The sequence below is a fragment of the Podarcis liolepis genome (assembly GCF_965112155.1).
Source record: "Podarcis liolepis genome assembly, chromosome: 10".
In the NCBI taxonomy this organism is placed as follows: domain Eukaryota; kingdom Metazoa; phylum Chordata; class Lepidosauria; order Squamata; family Lacertidae; genus Podarcis; species Podarcis liolepis.
In genome coordinates, this window is record NC_139562.1 from 71,399,874 (window position 1) to 71,417,282 (window position 17,409).

General features: G+C 40.2%; 1 protein-coding gene across 10 annotated transcripts in view; it reads right to left on the bottom strand.

The window, feature by feature from the left end:
* The window catches only part of CACNA2D1 (calcium voltage-gated channel auxiliary subunit alpha2delta 1), a 368,618-nt gene that overhangs the window by 174,549 nt on the left and 176,660 nt on the right, over positions 1-17,409 (bottom strand). For all 10 annotated transcript variants that reach the window (XR_014516731.1, XR_014516732.1, XR_014516733.1 and 7 more), the window contains exon 4: positions 13,386-13,445. Coding sequence is in view for 6 of the 10 variants with exons in the window: in XM_083463958.1 (XP_083320084.1) it covers positions 13,386-13,445 (60 nt within the window). In the remaining 4 variants the exon portion in view is untranslated. The remainder of the gene's footprint in view (positions 1-13,385; positions 13,446-17,409) is intronic.

Here is a 17,409-nt window from a genome sequence, read left to right on the forward strand (position 1 = left end):
AAAGCTCACTGGCCAATGACATTATCAACCCTACACAGGGGCATTGTCAAGATTAAAAATCATATAATTCAGCTGCTGCTGCTGCTGCTGCTGCTGCACCAAGTTCTTTGGAAGAAACTTAAGACATTAATGTGATTAATAAATAAGTCTTGTACTGAAGTAGTTCATTCCAAATAATTTAAATCTTACTTTTAAAATCAGTTATATGCTTCTGATTAGCAATTGCTTCAGCTTCATATTTATTTTATAACTGCAACTCTCTAAATGCTATAAAACTCAGCAAGACTAATTACTTGATGTACCCAGAAAATAATGAAAAGAGGAAACACATTAGAGCAAAGCAGAGGAAAGCCTTGAGTGTCAACAGACGACATGGCTCTGTTTTCAGGCTGCTTTGGTCATTAGAACAGCAACACAAATGCAGTCTTTTGACAGTTCTAGCTACTAGAAATGATGTTTCATTTCCTCCTCCTTCAGATCTCCCTTCAACTTAGCACCTTGTAAGAGTAGCTGCAGTTAGAAAGTCATATAAGAAAGAGGCCAATATAGATGGCAGTGCGAATTGACTGGCTCTTGTCTCAAAATTCCCATGAACAATTAAGGCCCCATCTTCACTGTGCTTTTAAAGTAGTATTATACCAATTTAAACAGTCATGACTTCCACCAAAGAACTGTGGAACTGTTCTTTGTTAGATGTGATGAAAGTTGTGAGGAGACCCCGATTCCCCTCTCAGAACTCAGAGACCCCTGGGAATAGAGGTTTATCATTAAGCCACTATAAACTGTGAGTGCAAAACAGGTCTCCAACAATTGTCACCACCTGCAACAGACTACATAATTTTGGGGGTGGGGTGGGAACCATGACTGTTTAAAGTGGCATGACACTGCTTTAAATGAAGATGGAGGTCTAAGTTTGAAATGATAAGTGTATTTGTGGGGAAATCACACCCACTGACTCTTTGTAGTTAGTTGTACTGACAGTGCATTTAGTTTGTCAGCCTTCTTTCAACTTTTATTGCATTTTTCTTCAGAGCATAATGCTTCATATTCTTCACTTGAAGGTTCCCCCCAGCCAGTTATAAAGGAAGATTTCACTTGCAGCAATAGGACTATTTTTAAACTGCCTACTGGTTTTGAAATTTCCTATTATTTGTTAGTTTGCTGTTTTCTATACAACTAGAAAAACATTTTCAATGCACTGCCATATACCAGAGATAGTCAAATGTTTTAATCTGCATCAGCCCCACCCAGCATGAACAATGGTATGGGATGGTGCTGTAATCCCACAACAGATGCCCTAGGGTAGTGCCACAGCAGCTGGTGACCACTGGCCCAGTGCTGGACCATAGGCTGAAGTTTGAGATGACCCAGGAGCCATGAGAAAAAAGCCAGAGGGCAAATCAGGAGGTGTATATAGAAAGGGGGGGGGGTAAGATTGCCTGACTTCTGGAGCAACCCAGAAGTCAGGACCAAATAATAACCAGAGATACAGGAATACACCAGTGCTCAAGAAGACTTGAACAAGGCTCAGCTGAAAACAGGAAGCATTTCGTACATCTTGGGTAGACAGAGTCAGTTCAGTTTTAGTATGTTGTATACTGCCCTGTGACTGTATGGTAAAGGGAATATAGAAACAAACAAACACCAAAACTCAGTTTAAAATAATGTAAGAATAGGATCTGACCAAGGTCTGCATATTCTAATGTTCTTTTCAAGAACAAGAGCACAAGGGGATCCACTGAGTATTGGCTTGTGATCTCCTGATGAACTGTGGCCTTATATTTTTAAAGCTATTTAATTAATCGTACAATGCCTGTAAAATAATTTTTTTAAAAAATAAGTGCACTTAATGGCCAAACCACTGAAAGGTGGAAGACTACGACCAGTGTTGTCTTTACTTCTTGACCTTATGCTTGCAGCTATAATGATGGGGAGAAACTGCTATTTTTAAAACGTTAGAACATGAGTTATAATAATAAACAAAATATCACAAACTCATATGAAGTTAGCATTTTCAGCCATAACTGAAATCTTAAGTCCAATGGCCAGAGATCTGGGCAAATTCATACAACCAAGTTTTTGCCACTGCTTAATTTAAAGCATCACATCTCAGCCTTTGAATCTGCCAGTCTGCATTTGTGTTCTCAGTGACAGATAGTTGTTTTAATATGCACAAGTAATATATGGAAAGCTTATTGTCATGCAATCAGATTGCTGAGGGGTGCCTATATCCAGCCTCTTTATCATGCAATGATGAGAATCCAGCTACTTTTTCTCTCCACCTCTCAATTAACCTTTGCCAAGGATTAATGTGTGTCAAAATGGTCACTGTCACAGCTAGCAGATGCAAAGCCCTGACTTGTGTTGTAATATCTATATGCTAAGCTGCCAAATGTCGCACTCTGGGCATGTTTTCATGTACTGGTGTCATACAACAAGGCTTTTTGCACTGCAAAATTCCACAGAACAGTGTATGAGGGCAGCTGTCAAAAGCTATAGAGTTTTATAGCATCAGCATTTAAAATTCAATTGCAGTGCCTAGGATGAGAACTGTCCACAAGAATGCAGTAAACTGTACATATGAAAATAGTAAACAGCCATACATCAGGTCTGACAAGTTATCTGTGTAGACTAGTATTGTCTAACTGGAAGCAACTTTTTAGGGCATCAGGAAGTGGTCCTACATTGCCTATGATTTCATCTTCTTAAGTGTAGATGCTGGGGGTTTAATTCATGGGCTCTTTTGCTGAGCTATGGAATCTTCCCTTGTCAACTAACTGCACTTTGTAGACCTTGAAATGGTCTTAAAACATGGAATAATTTGGTTTATTAAGTTTGGACCACACCTGGATAGGAGAAGTTCCATGTAAGCTATCATGGGGTACTTGAAACAAGGGCAAGCAACAATAAACCAACAATAGCTGTGTTCATATAGTCATACTAGCAAACCACCAAGCACAGGCTGCGCGGCTCCACTGTCCACAACTTTAGCAATACAGGTGAAGAAAAGCCTAAAGACTGTTTATGTTTGCATGCACCAGTACTTCATTTTCTGTATTTGATTACCAGTGGTAGATTTGTGATCTGTGGAGTCTTCTGTGCACAGACATTATCCATTCATCTAAATAAATGTGATTATGTCAAAAAAAATGATAGAGCAAAATACGTAAGAATCACTTCATTAATAACATGGGGTTTTTTTGTTTTTTTCCTATTACATTATTAAATGGAGACTTTTTGTTTCTAATTAATGATATATGCTTTTAATGTTTGATGTTTTATTATGCTTTTATATTTGTTGGAAGCCACCCAGAGTGGCTAGGGCAAGTCAGTCACATGGACAGGGTACAAATAATAATAATAATAATAATAATAATAATAATAATAATAATAATAATAATAATAATAATTGCTGCTGCTACTACTCCTACTCCTACAAAGGTATTTTAGGAGCAAAATGAATGATACTTCAAAGATTGTCAGAAAATATTCACATATGTTAAATGCTCTTGTGCTATAGCAGAATGTAAATATTTCTGCAGCTAAACTGAATTAAAGTACAATACAGATTTAAGCATTTTTGTATTCTCCCCTTCCCTTCCTTTTCCACTTAGCCTAATTAAGCTATTGTCTTAATTCCATCCACCATTAATGAGGATGAAATTTGGCAAAACATTTTTTTAAAAAAATTGTTGAACCAAGCATCCCCTTCCATTAAAAAATTGTATATGTAAGAAAAACCCAACCCATTTATTTTACAGACAGACTTACATTTTGTGTAACTCAGAGATACTGAAAGAAGCAAGAAAGAACCAAACAGCAAGACTCTTCAGGGAAGCTGAGTCCTGATCTTTTCTACTGTGTAGATGTGGCCCTCAAGTAAACAATTATGAGCATGCTCAGAACAGATTATTGCCTCCTTTGCACAACAGAAAATAAGACTTGCTAATGTGCTTAGTTTGCCATCGTGGTGATGAGAGGCAGAGGAAACTACACAACCACAGCTTAGAGCCAGGAGCTCTCTACACTAACCACAAGCTAGAGCTCACCCTGCATCAGTTATCTACTACGATAGATGACAAGAACCAAGAGTACTTGCGCCCCTTTGTAAAAATGGATAACCACAACCCTCGTACCTTTGCACCACTGAGGACAGACTTAATCAGTGCTATTTTTCTAGAAAATGAGGTGCTGGAACTCACCATGAGCGCCTCCCTTGCTCTCTTATAGGTGCAACGGCGACCACCTGAGAGGTGCCGGAACAGAGTTTCAGTAAGTTCCAGCTGAAAAGCCCTAGACTTTAATTATCACTGCTCCCACCTGACACAGTAACAGTATTAGGAAAACCTAGGCATGCCCGCTTGTGACAGGCTTGGGGGGAAATTCTTCTGTTAGAAAGCATTTCAAGAAAGGAATAAAACCATAAAGTAGCCTCTTTAAAAGAATACCATGAGCAAGGTAAACCTATTCATACAAATAGGTTTACCTATATCTATTAACAAAAATGTGGGGGGACAACATGGTGTGCACAATAGACTAAGTACTATCAGCTTAGAGGAGAAGGCACATTATTTTCTTGTAAAGTGTAAGAAAATAATGTCATAAACCTGGCATTGCACTGCTGAATAAGCAGACCTATCATTCATTTTTTAAAATCCTATGAAGATAGACCCTCTTTGAACTATCTTATTTTGCAGTGTCGTGGCTCCTTATGTTCCTTTGTAGACCGCCTACTTCATTAGATGTATCTAATTGCTTGGAATTTGGCTTAATTGACTGTCCTCTGTGAAAAAATGAACCCCAAGTATCCTTTCAATTAGCATCACCACATTGCCCCTCACATCTTCCACTTCAGAAAGAAAATGAGGTGATGGGGGAAATAATCCAGACACTCTGTTTAATATCTAGCTAAATATGCTTCAGAAGTGTAACTTGCTTATTCAAGGCTCCTCCACACAAACACATCCTACGGTGTTTTATCATACTTCAAAGGGGTGTGTATGTGAGTGTTGTTGGTGTAACGTGAACAATGGGTTAAATTACAGTGCTGGGGCTCATGTCTTGAGTTAGCATATGTCCCACATCTGCATGTTCAGAGATAAGAGACCAGGTGTGCTGAGTTACTCTAGCAACACCAGCAAGGCCAAGTGTATGACTTCTGGAGTCGTTCCTGTTGGTTCAGGAATGTAGAGACAGGTATAATGGTCTCTTGGCTAGGGCATTGTTTTCATTATGCCTTGTCCTGTCCTGATGCTCTCCTGTTCCGCTGTCAGGGTCTTACTCTGAATCTGTGAGAGTTAAGGGGAAATGCTGTGGGTTTTACACAGCAGCATTGGTAGCATAGTGATAGTGTTTGTGGATCTGTACATATGTATCTTTACCTGAAAGATCAGAATAACTGTACATAGTAGATAGCAGTATTTAGCTATTCTTCTGGGACTCTGATACATACTCTGATGACACATCACACTGGCTGAGGTGTGGTGAACTTCCAACTGACTTCCACAAGTCACCAACAAGTGTGTGTGGTGAACTTCCAACTGACTTCCACAAGTCACCAACAAGTGTGTGTGGTGAACTTCCAACTGACTTCCACAAGTCACCAAGTGTGTGTGTGTGTGTGTGTGTGTGTGTGTGTAAAAGAACATGTGACCAAATCTTTCTGCCTCTCACAAAAAAACATACAGCATACAGAATTTACAAATAATGAATGGCCATCACATGATATCATAGATGTAGGAAATCATAATATGAAGATCATTGGTTTGCTGTGGTGGGACAAGGCAAGCAGTTAAATGCAATTAAATAAATAAACCATATTATTTGAGGACTGGTGCAGATATTACATAGGAGTTTAAATGCTGGTTTAGAGAGTCTTGCCTTAAACACAGTTAAAGACTACATGGCACCAAACTTAATTACATTAGACAAATTCAGTTTCCTAATTAATCGGAGTGACAAAGGTGGGGTAACTCTCTTACAGTCCTGTTCCTGTGCTTTTTATGAAAACAATAAAGGGCCAAATAAAGACCAGATCATCAAAATCCCACACAAACATTCTGTGTTCACTACGGAAATGCTATGAACCTGTCTCTGAATTTAATCTAAATCTTTATAAATATAGGCAAATAAATACATAGAAACAAGAAGAATTGTGAAAGGTACTAATAGGTTAGTAGCTTGTGAGTTCATTAGAGTGGTGTACAACTGCTCTTCTTGAGAAGGTGGGACAAGAGTGGGAAGTCATTCCTCTGGAAGTTCAAGAGCATAGCATTAGAATTGTTATACTACATGCATACGCAAGGAAATGTTCAAGAAGTCAAAGCAGGCATTTGCCAATGCAGAGAACATTCAGCAAATTAATTGATCCCTTAGAAACCTGAGGAACAAGCAGCTCTAAAGTCCTGGACTTCACAACTGCAGCAGAAAACAATAAACTGCAGAGCACAAGTTCTATCTAGTAACTTTGGCTGATTTGTTTGCTAGCAGCCATAGACAATCACCACTTCACTTCACTTGGCACTTGTCTTTTTCTGCCACTGTGTTTATGAGGCATGGTTATTGCTGGGGTTTGTTTTTGTGTTTTGTTAAATATTTATAAAAGAGAAATGTTTGCTGACTATTAAAAAAGAAAGTAAGCATGCATATGGCCTTGTAAACTGTACACATGGGAGCCAACTCCTAGGAGTTGAGGTTCCTTTGGGGGCCCCAGTAAAATATTTGAAAGGAAGGGGCCACCAAAGTTGATGGGCATGGTCATTCAAATGGTGTTCATATGCTGTGTCTTGTGGTTGATTATGCAGAGTGGGGCTTACCTGCCCCCCCCCCCCAATATTTTATTCAAGTTGGCCCCCCTGATTGTACACATTGGTCAGTAGTCAAAGTAGAACATGGATGGCTAGTCTCTAGCAAGGCAATGTTGACCTAGTGAGGGTCAAATGACTGCAGATTTGGACCTGGATCACACTCATGAAAACACATCTATTCACAAAGGGACTTTTCTATGAATACTTCACTTTGCTGTCCTGTACCACTAACATGAGTCTGACCAAACTGCGGGAGGCAGTGGAAGACAGGAGTGCCTGGCGTTCTCTGGCCCATGGGGTCACGAGGAGTCGGACACGACTAAACGACTAAACAACAACAAACCACATATTGCATTCACTTTTAACAGATAAGAAGTTGCTCCTTTGCAATTATATAGTTATTTAATTTTAATTGGACAATCATCTGATTAATTTGTTAAAAGCTAGAAAGCCAATCAGCATTTTATTAAGAAAAACTTTAATCTTTTAACTTTAATCTTTTACGGCCCTACTTTCCAGACTACAGCTGCTCTCCAGGAGTTAGCTCTTACCAACTTGAAATAGCTATTAAATCTGCAGCTCCATCTGGAATGGAAAATGGCAGATAAAATAATTAGAATCTTACAGCAGTGTTAAGAGGTCTTTGGAGGTGCTTAGAAAGCAGGGGAAGAGAGAAGACATCAGCTTCCAGTAAGCTTCTGTTAACAATGCAGTCTGTTCATTACACAAGGCTAAAGTACCTGCAAGGTGCTAATTAATTCAATACCATCATGCATTTTGTTTTTAATAAGGTGTTTGTTGGGGAGGGTGGATTGTTAGACTGAAAAGGATAATGCATCTGTGTTTTCTTTCCAGTGGTATTTAAATGGCACAAAAAATTGAAGTGGCACAGGACTCAGTTTTTGCCTTTCAGAAGCTAAGCCATTTCTAATTAGTTTTGTGATCAATACGTGGAGGTGATCCATGATCCTGGTTCATACATCTAGCTAAAATTGAATGACTAAAAAAATATAAGAAGCCCAAAAGCTTTGTGAACATTTTTCCCAATCAGATGTAGGCTGTAGCAGACAATGAAGAGGGGCGCCAGTGTTCACCTAACCTTCAGTCACCTGTGTTGCTACTGAATACCGTACAAAGACAAGGAAAGGTGGCGAAGTCAGCACGGTGCATGGCCGGGTGCCATATTGGTTCCACTGGCGCATTTGCACTGCGCCAAGCTTGCCACCACCTCTCCCTGCTCCCTCACAGTCATAGCAGCAATGTGGGCAGCTGGAGGCCAGGTGAGTGCCACTGTCTGCTACAGATAATTTTATTTTTTGTTTTCTGATCTTTTCACCATGTGATCCTTTGCTTTAAAAAAGTTGCATATCCAGATGAAATGGAATAAATTTGAATTATACTCTATGCTGGCCCCATGGCTGTGAAAGGCCCTCTTGGTGGGTCTGCACCCAATCTCTATGCTGCAGACTTTTTTCAGCATCCTGGAAACAGCCATGTGCCCAAACCATTAGTCAAGACACCTTCAGAAACTTCTGTATATAACTCAATGCTCTGAATCAATATCTATCAGCAAGCTTTAATATACTGTATCTCAAGCAATTAAAGCAGAGGACTTATTTTTGGAAAGATACTGGTTGTACCTAATAACTACTTCCTAGAAGACACTTGCATTTTTCTGCATACATATAAGTAGAAGGCAAATGTAGCAGAAAGACCCAGCTTGTTAAAATTCAAATGCTATACTCCTTACGTTTTTATGTGTAGGGACAATTAATATCATGGACTCGGCTGCAAGAAAATTGCTCCAGCTAACCAACCATTTCAGTTCAATCAAATGTAACTTCAAATATAATTGTAAAATGCCCAATTCAGAGAATATCATTTATTTTATATGCATCCTTATCCATTCTCTCTTCAAAGCATAACACTTCTTCTTCTTCAAGAAAAGAAAAGCAGCTCCTTGCACTTTAAAATCAGCATTGAGCATACCAGGTTTATTTTCAAACATTTCAGCCTGTACTTGCATGTCACAACTAAGTTAATATTTTAGTTGGTGAATCAAATGATCTTTGTCCTGGAGAGGACTGGCAAGTGGTCTCTTTCTGCGCCACAGAACTGATCAAGCTGGAAAGGCATAGACCTGGACGGTAACCACAACTGGACACTACTGAAAACACCATGTGAGAACAGGACATAACAGAATTAAAATAGTCTAAGAAGAAAAGGGACATGTCATGTTCAGATAAGTGACATGATGATAAAGATAACCAGGCAAGGAAGAATGGCAATGAAATGTTTTTTCCCCCTCCCAATGTACCAACAATTCAATATTGAGCATTTTTCCTTTACAGTAATTTGTGAAGATTCTTCAGAGTCTGTGACACTTCTGTAATATGCACCTAATATATGCAGAGAAAGTCCATTTTAATTAGCAGCGTGTTCGAATTTGGTGTGGGGAAGAATTATGAGCCAATACTTAATAAAAACTGCTGCCTTTTAATTTGAGTGTACATTTAACAAGGTCTCTACCATTCCTTTGCAATCTTAAGTCACCCTTTTTAGTAATTATCCCATTCACTTCAGCTTTAAATTATAGATGCAAGCATTAAAAAGCTATTAAAACTTTATTATAGAAGGTGCCATTAAAAATGAATGGAAAATCGAGGTTGAAAGATGCATTCTGTAAAATAGATTTTTCTTTTTTGCCACTCTTCCAAGGTAGGGCTTCCAGGGCATTGACAGTATCCAAAGAGAGATGTTTGAAATGAGCATGAGAGACTGAGGCGTGATGTTCGGCATTTCAATATGAAACATTGGCAGGTTTGTGAAATTCAGAATTTGCTTGTGTGTTTAGGAGTTCTTTGCCTGCATGTAAAGGGTAGTAGAAAAAAGACAGTCACGGAACCGAGAAATTGCACAAAACAAATGAAATACCATGAAAATCCCTGAAATGAGAAGTAATCGACTAGAAATATTATCTAATGGAAATAAACTAAATAATAAGAATCAAAAAGTTTAAGGGAAAAATTAGAAAAACCTAAAATTGAACAAAGCCTTAACGGGATACTGGCTACAAACCTGGTTTCACTGAACTATTCAGTTTCCTCAGAAGGAAATAGAAAAATCATAAACCATAAATGACCAAAATTCAAAAAAAGGGGGTATTCCTTTCTTTGAATTTGTGCCATTTAGGTTTTTTAAACCTTTTTGTAAAGGCAACACTACAATTTTCACACCTGAATCCTCAACTCTTTATTACTGTGCTTTGCTTCCTTTAAGTTGGGCTTTGTCTAAAACTTGCCATTTAGTTTTTCAAACCTTTTTTGTAAATTCAGTATTAGAAACTGTATCTTTGAGTCCTCAATCCTTTATTACTGCGCTTTGCTTCACCTAGGTCGAACTAGGATTATAATACTTCAGAATTTTTGGGAGTTTTACCTCCTTTTTTGAATATTTCTATTAGACAATATTTCTAGTTGATTACCTCTTGTTTCAGGGATTTTCACGGTATTTCATTTGTTCTGTGCACATAAAGGGTGGCATATAAATAAAGTAAGAAATGTAATGAATAACTTGTATGAGTCAACTTGCTTTATTCCTTCCACCACATTTTAGCTCATTTCCTATTAGCTTAGGGGTCAGCAAACTTACTGCACCTCGGGCCGGTGTCTCCAGCACTGATTGCTCAGTGGGCCAGAGGGTGGGAAAGCGCGTGCCCATATGCGTGTGCACACGCTATTTCCAGCACACTTCCGGGTCAGAGGAGCACTGGAAATAGCTTGTGCACATGTGCATGGGCCTCCTCCGACCTGGATGTGCACTGGAAATAACGCATGTGCAAATAACGCTTGCACATGCGCACAAGCTATTTCTGGTGCTCCTCCGACCTGGAAGTGGGCAGCCACGCAGCGCAGTGCCACTAAGAGCAGGCGATGGAAGTGGGCAGCAGGGATCACCGCGGGTGGGATAAACGAGTCCCTTGGGCCTTATCCGGCTCACGGCCCTTAGTTTGTGAACCCCTGTATTAGCTTATTTCAAGGAGCAACCTTCTGTCCCTCTCAGGGCTGTTTGTGTGGCTGCTGTTCCCATGCTATCAAGTCCCTCTCCCCATCCATCATGCTCAAGGCAGAATCAGCTGTAATGTTGATCAATGGGTTGCTACCAAAACAACAACTTCTTATTGGGCCCTTCTTCTCACCCTTTTAAGTAGAGGGCTGCTAGCACACCCCTAGTGTGAATACATGACACGCGGCATGCATCCGAGATGTCTGTACATCAGCACAGACATCTGCACAGTGAAAGACTTCTTTCCTTATGAAGATAAGTGTGATAGCAGAAATGTCTGTGAGGAAAGGTAAGAAGGTGGGAGCAGCTGCCGCTCTTTTTGGAGAAGCCAGCAGCAGGACCTCCCACTACTCATCAATCCTGGCCAGCTCCTACCAGTGCCATGGCAGCAGTTAAGTGCCAAAACCCACCAGCTCCACCTTCCGCCCTATGGGAAGGGGAAATGAAGGAAGAAAAAGAGATGTGAATGACTCTGAAGGAAGCAGGACAGCACTGTGAGATCCAGAGCAATGGAATGGAGGAGGTGAAAGAGGTGAGAAATGGAGAAACTGGCACCGGGGAAGCTAGGGACAAACAAGGACAAGAATATAGGGCCACCCCAGCCTATCATATAGGACCACAGCCAGCATCTAAAAATATACACGGTGTTGTATCAATAGTTGTGCTATAGGAAAGCAGCTCACACAATCCCACTTCTGCTTCCCCATCCTCTTCCCCATCTACTTAAGAGCCCCCTGTAGCCTCCCCCAAAATACTCAACAAATGGTTGGGGATCTGAATGCAGGCAGGAGCGCTGGGTCATATGGGGGTGCAGTGCTAGATCTTGCTCCAGCAGAAGCTTCAACTTGCCAGTCAAGATCATTGCTGATTTGGAGCTAACATGAAGCCAAACCAATCTCCATGCCCCCTCCCAAAGAGGTTTGCTTTGTCTGTAACTCATGCTGTACTGCAAGGATTCCATCACCCCAAAAGAAGTTGGGTACTATATATATACCAATGATCTCAATTTCACCCAGAGGACAAGTGTTCCTTGCTCAAGTCCAATGGCAAAAAAGACATTCTACAGAGCTGATTCCATTTCGTAAAACAGCCATTAGAAAAATGAAAAATTACACTGAAAGGTACGCTTAGCAGACAGATCCGTGTGCAAACTAATTTGAACAGACATTTTCTTTAAAAAGTAGGCCAGAAGAAATGAATGATTACTTCTGGCTAAAACTGAGCAAATTAAATTATGAGAAGCTTAATACGTTTATTCAAAATTAAATTGCATAACCTAATGTCAAGGTTATTATATTCTATATACACCATTTCCTCATCCCAGTCCAAAAGAGAAAGGTGCATGCTTTGTTTCATGCTGATACTGTGTTAACGCTAGAATTTCTTTCACTGAATGCATTCATAAAATATTATATTTCTCAGTACAATTTGGCAAAACTTTCCTGGCAGTGAAATTGGATGAATTCTGTGCACTTTGTGCCAGAATGTACAAGTCTGCCATCTTTTCTTCTTGTTGAAAACATAGGAAAAGAAAGTGAAACTGCAGGAGAGTGTTTATCAAGTCAGTCAGACAGACACCCATCCAAGTTCTGTATAGTTGGAAAATCCCAACCAAACTAGAATTGCCACTGAAATTTTGCTTCCAGCAAATTTCAAAGTAAATGCACAATGAAAAGGACATCTTGGGGGGTTCCTAACATTAGTTACACCTACATTTCATATACAGGCAGTATTACCAAGAGACTGATGCCGGCAAGGACAATGGTGTAGAATAGCTGCATGCTCAGATGGGAACCCCAGCAAAAATTAGAAATTTGTTTCACTCCTTAAAGAAGGCATGAGAGAATACTGATCACATTAATCAAACAATTCCAAGTAAGAACTCTGAGCAACTAGTTGGAATTCTATTTTGGGTCAGTTGCTAATTAAATGACAGAAGTCTATCATTTTCTTAAAGGTTCACAACATGTATCTCTTGACTAGCAAAGTTTTATCCTGATGTGCGTAATGATGGGCATATGCTCCTTTTGTAGCCAGAGTTGGAACAGGATTTTAGGAAGCAAGAGACTGTGATGTGAGTAAGATATCTCAATGACATCTGGTGAAGTATTAAGAGTAAATCAGGGAAATAAGGAATGTGTGAGCTACTCTTAGGCTGGCATCTAAATTAATTTACAGTGCAGTCGTAACCATCAGAAATAAGTCCTCTTGAATTCAATGGGGGCTTACTCTCAGATGAGTGGGGTTGGGATTGCAGCTCAAATCTCACTTCCAAATCACAGATTTAACATTGATTTTAATAAGTTATCATAGCATTTACAAGTGTTTGAGAGTCAATCTGTCTGTTAACTACAAAACAAACTAGCAAAGTTTTCCTCAGCAGCATCCAACTCTATACATATGGCATATCTTGAGGCAGCCAGGTTGAAACAAGGATGAAATGTACAAAGCATATTGGAAAATTAGAAAATGGGAACCATCAATATTTGAAAAAAAGAGTGAAGAAAAACTCACCGCAAACTCATCCTGCCACTGATGTTCTTTCTGAAATCTCTCTGCTGCTTCAGCAAGGCGCTAAAGGAATGAAAATAATAAGGTTTAGCTGTCAAATAATTTTCAAACAAGGTGCATTGCAAATTAAAGGGATCCTACTATCTTCCCAACATAAAACACCTGGTCAACAACACTGAGAACATGTGCGCACTACAGACTTACATTAGTATACCCGTGGAATCCCCTCAGTTAAGTTCCTTTCAACAAAGTACAGTCCTCAGGGACTTCAGTTACTATTAAGTCAGTTTAAACTGTAATGTACACACATTAGTGACCAAAGGTATCTTATGACAAATATGATGGCACCTGCCCTGAGAATCTGCGGAGCAAACAAATTTAAAACCTAAACAAATATTCTTCAGTTGTAAGCAAGTTCTACAAAACAAGAGCCATATCAATTGCACTTCTGAAAGATCATATGAATGTGACTTTCAGCATCCTATTATAAGTATTTCGCATCTATATAATCTTTCCCTTCCTCCACTGTGCTTTGTTTATGTATTCCAACTTCCTTATATTTAATTGTATCATATTTTAAATTGAGGTTTTTAGTTTTCTTCGAGGGTTCTTTTATCACAACAGAAAGACAGGGTACAAACAAATAAAATCTGATTTATTTGCAACACACAAATAATCTCATCCACTTCTTTTTGAATATGAGATAACAGTCTCATCCACTTCTTTTTTCTATTCAGTGATCCACAGCAATTCATTTTACCAAAGTTGTTGAGAACACAGAAATGCATGTCCATAATGTTAATGAAGTGGAAGTACAGGTACTCAGAAACTGGGAAGGAAGTGATCGTGTCCTCTGGGTTTCAAGGGAGGCAAGGGAAAGGTGAGTGTAGTTAGACTCTAGACTTTAAGAAGGCCAATTTCAAAAAGTTTAAAGAGATACTGGGTGAGATCCCTTGGTCAGAATCAGAAATACTCAAAGAGAAGTGAGTCCAAAATGGATTGGAGTTTCTAAAAGGAGAAATATTGAAGGCCAAAATGCAGACAATTCCAACAAGAAAGAAAAGTGGGAGGCATCTAAGGAAACTGGTGTGGCTGCATAAGAAACTTACAGATATGGAAGATATGGATACAGATATGGAAGATAAGATATGGAAGAAAGGGGAAATCAGAAAGTAGAAGTATACACGAATAGCCAACAGTTGCAGGGGGAAGGCCAGGTTGATTAAAGTTCAGAATGAGTTCAGGCTTGCAAGAGTGGTTAAAAATAATAATAAAAGTTTCCTTGGCTATGTCCAAAGTAAGAGGAAAAACCAGCAGGTGGTCAGTCCTCTGTGTGGAGAATATGGAAAAATGCTTTTGGGTGACAGAAGAAGGTGGAACTACTCAACATCTACTTTGGCCAACCTGGTGATAACTGAATAAATGATGTAGGGAGGGAGGTGCAGCCCAAAATAGGAAAAGAGGTAGTAAGGGAACACCTAGCTACTGTAAATGAATTCAAATCTCCAGGGCCTGGTGAGCTGCATCTAAGGGTACTAAAGGAGCTTGCAGGTGTAATCTTGGAGCCTTTGTCTATGATCTTTGGGCATTCTTGGAAAACAGGTAAGGTCCCTGCAGACTGGAGGAGGGCAAATGTTGTCCCCATTTCTTTCTTCCTTTCTTTTTCGTTTTTTGATGGAATTACAAACTTTGTGGATCGGGGGAATGCTGTGGAAATATGATAGCCATCTTGAAATATCTCAAGGGCTGTCAAATGGAAGATGGAGCAAGCTTGTTTTCTCCTGCTCTGGGGGGGGGGGGACTAAAACCAGTGGCTTCAAGTTACAAGAAAGGAGATTCCAACTAAACATCAGGAGTACCTTTCTGACAGTAGTAGCTGTTTAACTGTGGAACAGTCTCGCTTGGGAGGTAGTGGACACTCCTTCCTTGGAAGTTTTTAAACAGAGGTTGGGTGGCCATGTGTCATGGATGCTTTAGCTGAGATTCCTGCATTGCAGGGAGTTGGACTAGATGATCCTTGCGGTCCCCTCTAACTCTACAATTCTATGATTCTATGATTGATATTGTTGTTGTTGTTATTGATGACTGCTGACACTGTTTACATCTCAGCAGATTATCATTTATTAACAATAATCTTAAAAACCACTGCAAGCATCAATGTCCCTGCATGTCAGACTTGCGTGTCCATGCACATCTTAGAACTGTGATCTCTGTTCCTCCAGCAACCTACGATTCAATGAGTCATCTGTTATTAATGCAGAAACAATTATCCTTTTAAAAAGCTATCTTTGCCCTTGAGCCAGTCTTCCCACTCAGCAAGTGAAGAAAAGGGAAGGTGGTAGATTTCTATTAATCTTTCTGGTGCAGTTGCTAACCCCTTATTCTGTAGGCCAAAATCTACCATAAAATGTAAACGAACAGAAATAGAAGAAACACATAAATTATGATATTTACTTTGTGCGGCCTCTGAACTTTTCTGTTCATTTTACAGAGATATGAAAGATCACCAAAAAGAAAAGGCCGGATCATCCATCAGTCTGAAAACTGGCCGTGCCTTGAAAGGTCTGGCCCAGGCATCCCATGGGCCTCTGTTTTAGTAATCTGAGAAAAGGTTTTGATGTGCTGCCATCAGAAGGAAAGAAACATGAGGAAAAATTATCTGATCTAAAAAGAGCAGCTCCCAAGGAGGCTTATTCATCTTCACATTTTATTTTGTTTTATTAGTCACTTCTTTATCTCTTCTCGACCAGCACACAATTCTGACAGCTAATATGATGACCCTTTTTAAAAGGTATCACAATAGTATACAGTACAATAAGATCTGCCCTTTTGTGCTGCTCACAACCCGCTTTAAGTAGTTGAAGTATGCACATCTGAAAGCCTCTTAATACTTCAGGCTATTATTATACTTTGTGAAAACAGACAGTCATTGCACCTCTGTCTGCGAGACTAAAAACTAACAGACAAAAAGCAGGAGTCTAAGGAATTACTGTTATGCAAGCAATACCCAATGCAGTGGCGGAGCTCCATGCTCCAGCACCGGGGGCGGAGAGCAGGCGGGGCTAGGGCTGGCACGCATCCCAGGGGTGGGGCGCACGTCCTGGGGGCGGGGCATGCCACCCACAGGGGTGGGGCACCCCGTGGGCGGGGGGGCAGCCACGATGGCACCCTGGGTATCACGCTGCCGGGGGCGGTGCGCTCCCCCCGCACTCCTCTTCCTCTGCCAGTGACCCAAGGAAGCTAAGGGAATATCAAAACATGCCTGAAACAATACAGTAAAGTAAAATTAAATCTATCACTTCAAACCATCATTACTATTTTTTATATCCATCTAATAGCCAGAATTCTCTCTCTTTGTTGTGCTCATTTCCAGAAATCTCACATCACTGTCTTGCAGAAGGAGGTTGCCCTACATTTCCGCAGCTCACACATGGTCAATTGTAGTTCAGTGTTAAAATTGCTTCCTCTCCAAGATGATGGAAAGTATCGTTCTGGAGTAAACAATCTTCCTCCGCCAAGTTAGACATCCAGTTTCATGGCAAAGGGGCAGTCACTTAGCCTCTCTCTTGGACTGGACTAGGCACACACAACCTTTGGTCCACCAAGCTGAATGCTGATCAGCTTGCATTTAGCTTGGTGGACCAAATGTACCAAGTGGACATGGTGGCTTGCTAACCTAGTATCTCATTCCCGCAACCTCCACTCTTTCATGCCACCATACACAGTTGGTGGGCACATTTGACTTTGTGACTCTCAAGTTGAGTCACAGCTTGAGAGCCTCATTAAGTAGGCAAGGCCAGTAAAGGAGTCAGGGTTAAGGGCCAAGGGCCTGCAATGCCCATTGCCAACTTTGGATGTAACACACCAGCTACCTGAACTTCAAAAGGATGATCAGCTTCTCCCTCTGTCTCTCTTTTTGTACAAGCTATCTGGAGCCAATTATCTGGAGGAGGTGAAGTTAGAGACCAGGTATCTCTCTGGTTATTCTATGGGTTTGATCTAGTACAGCTAATACAATTACACTGCA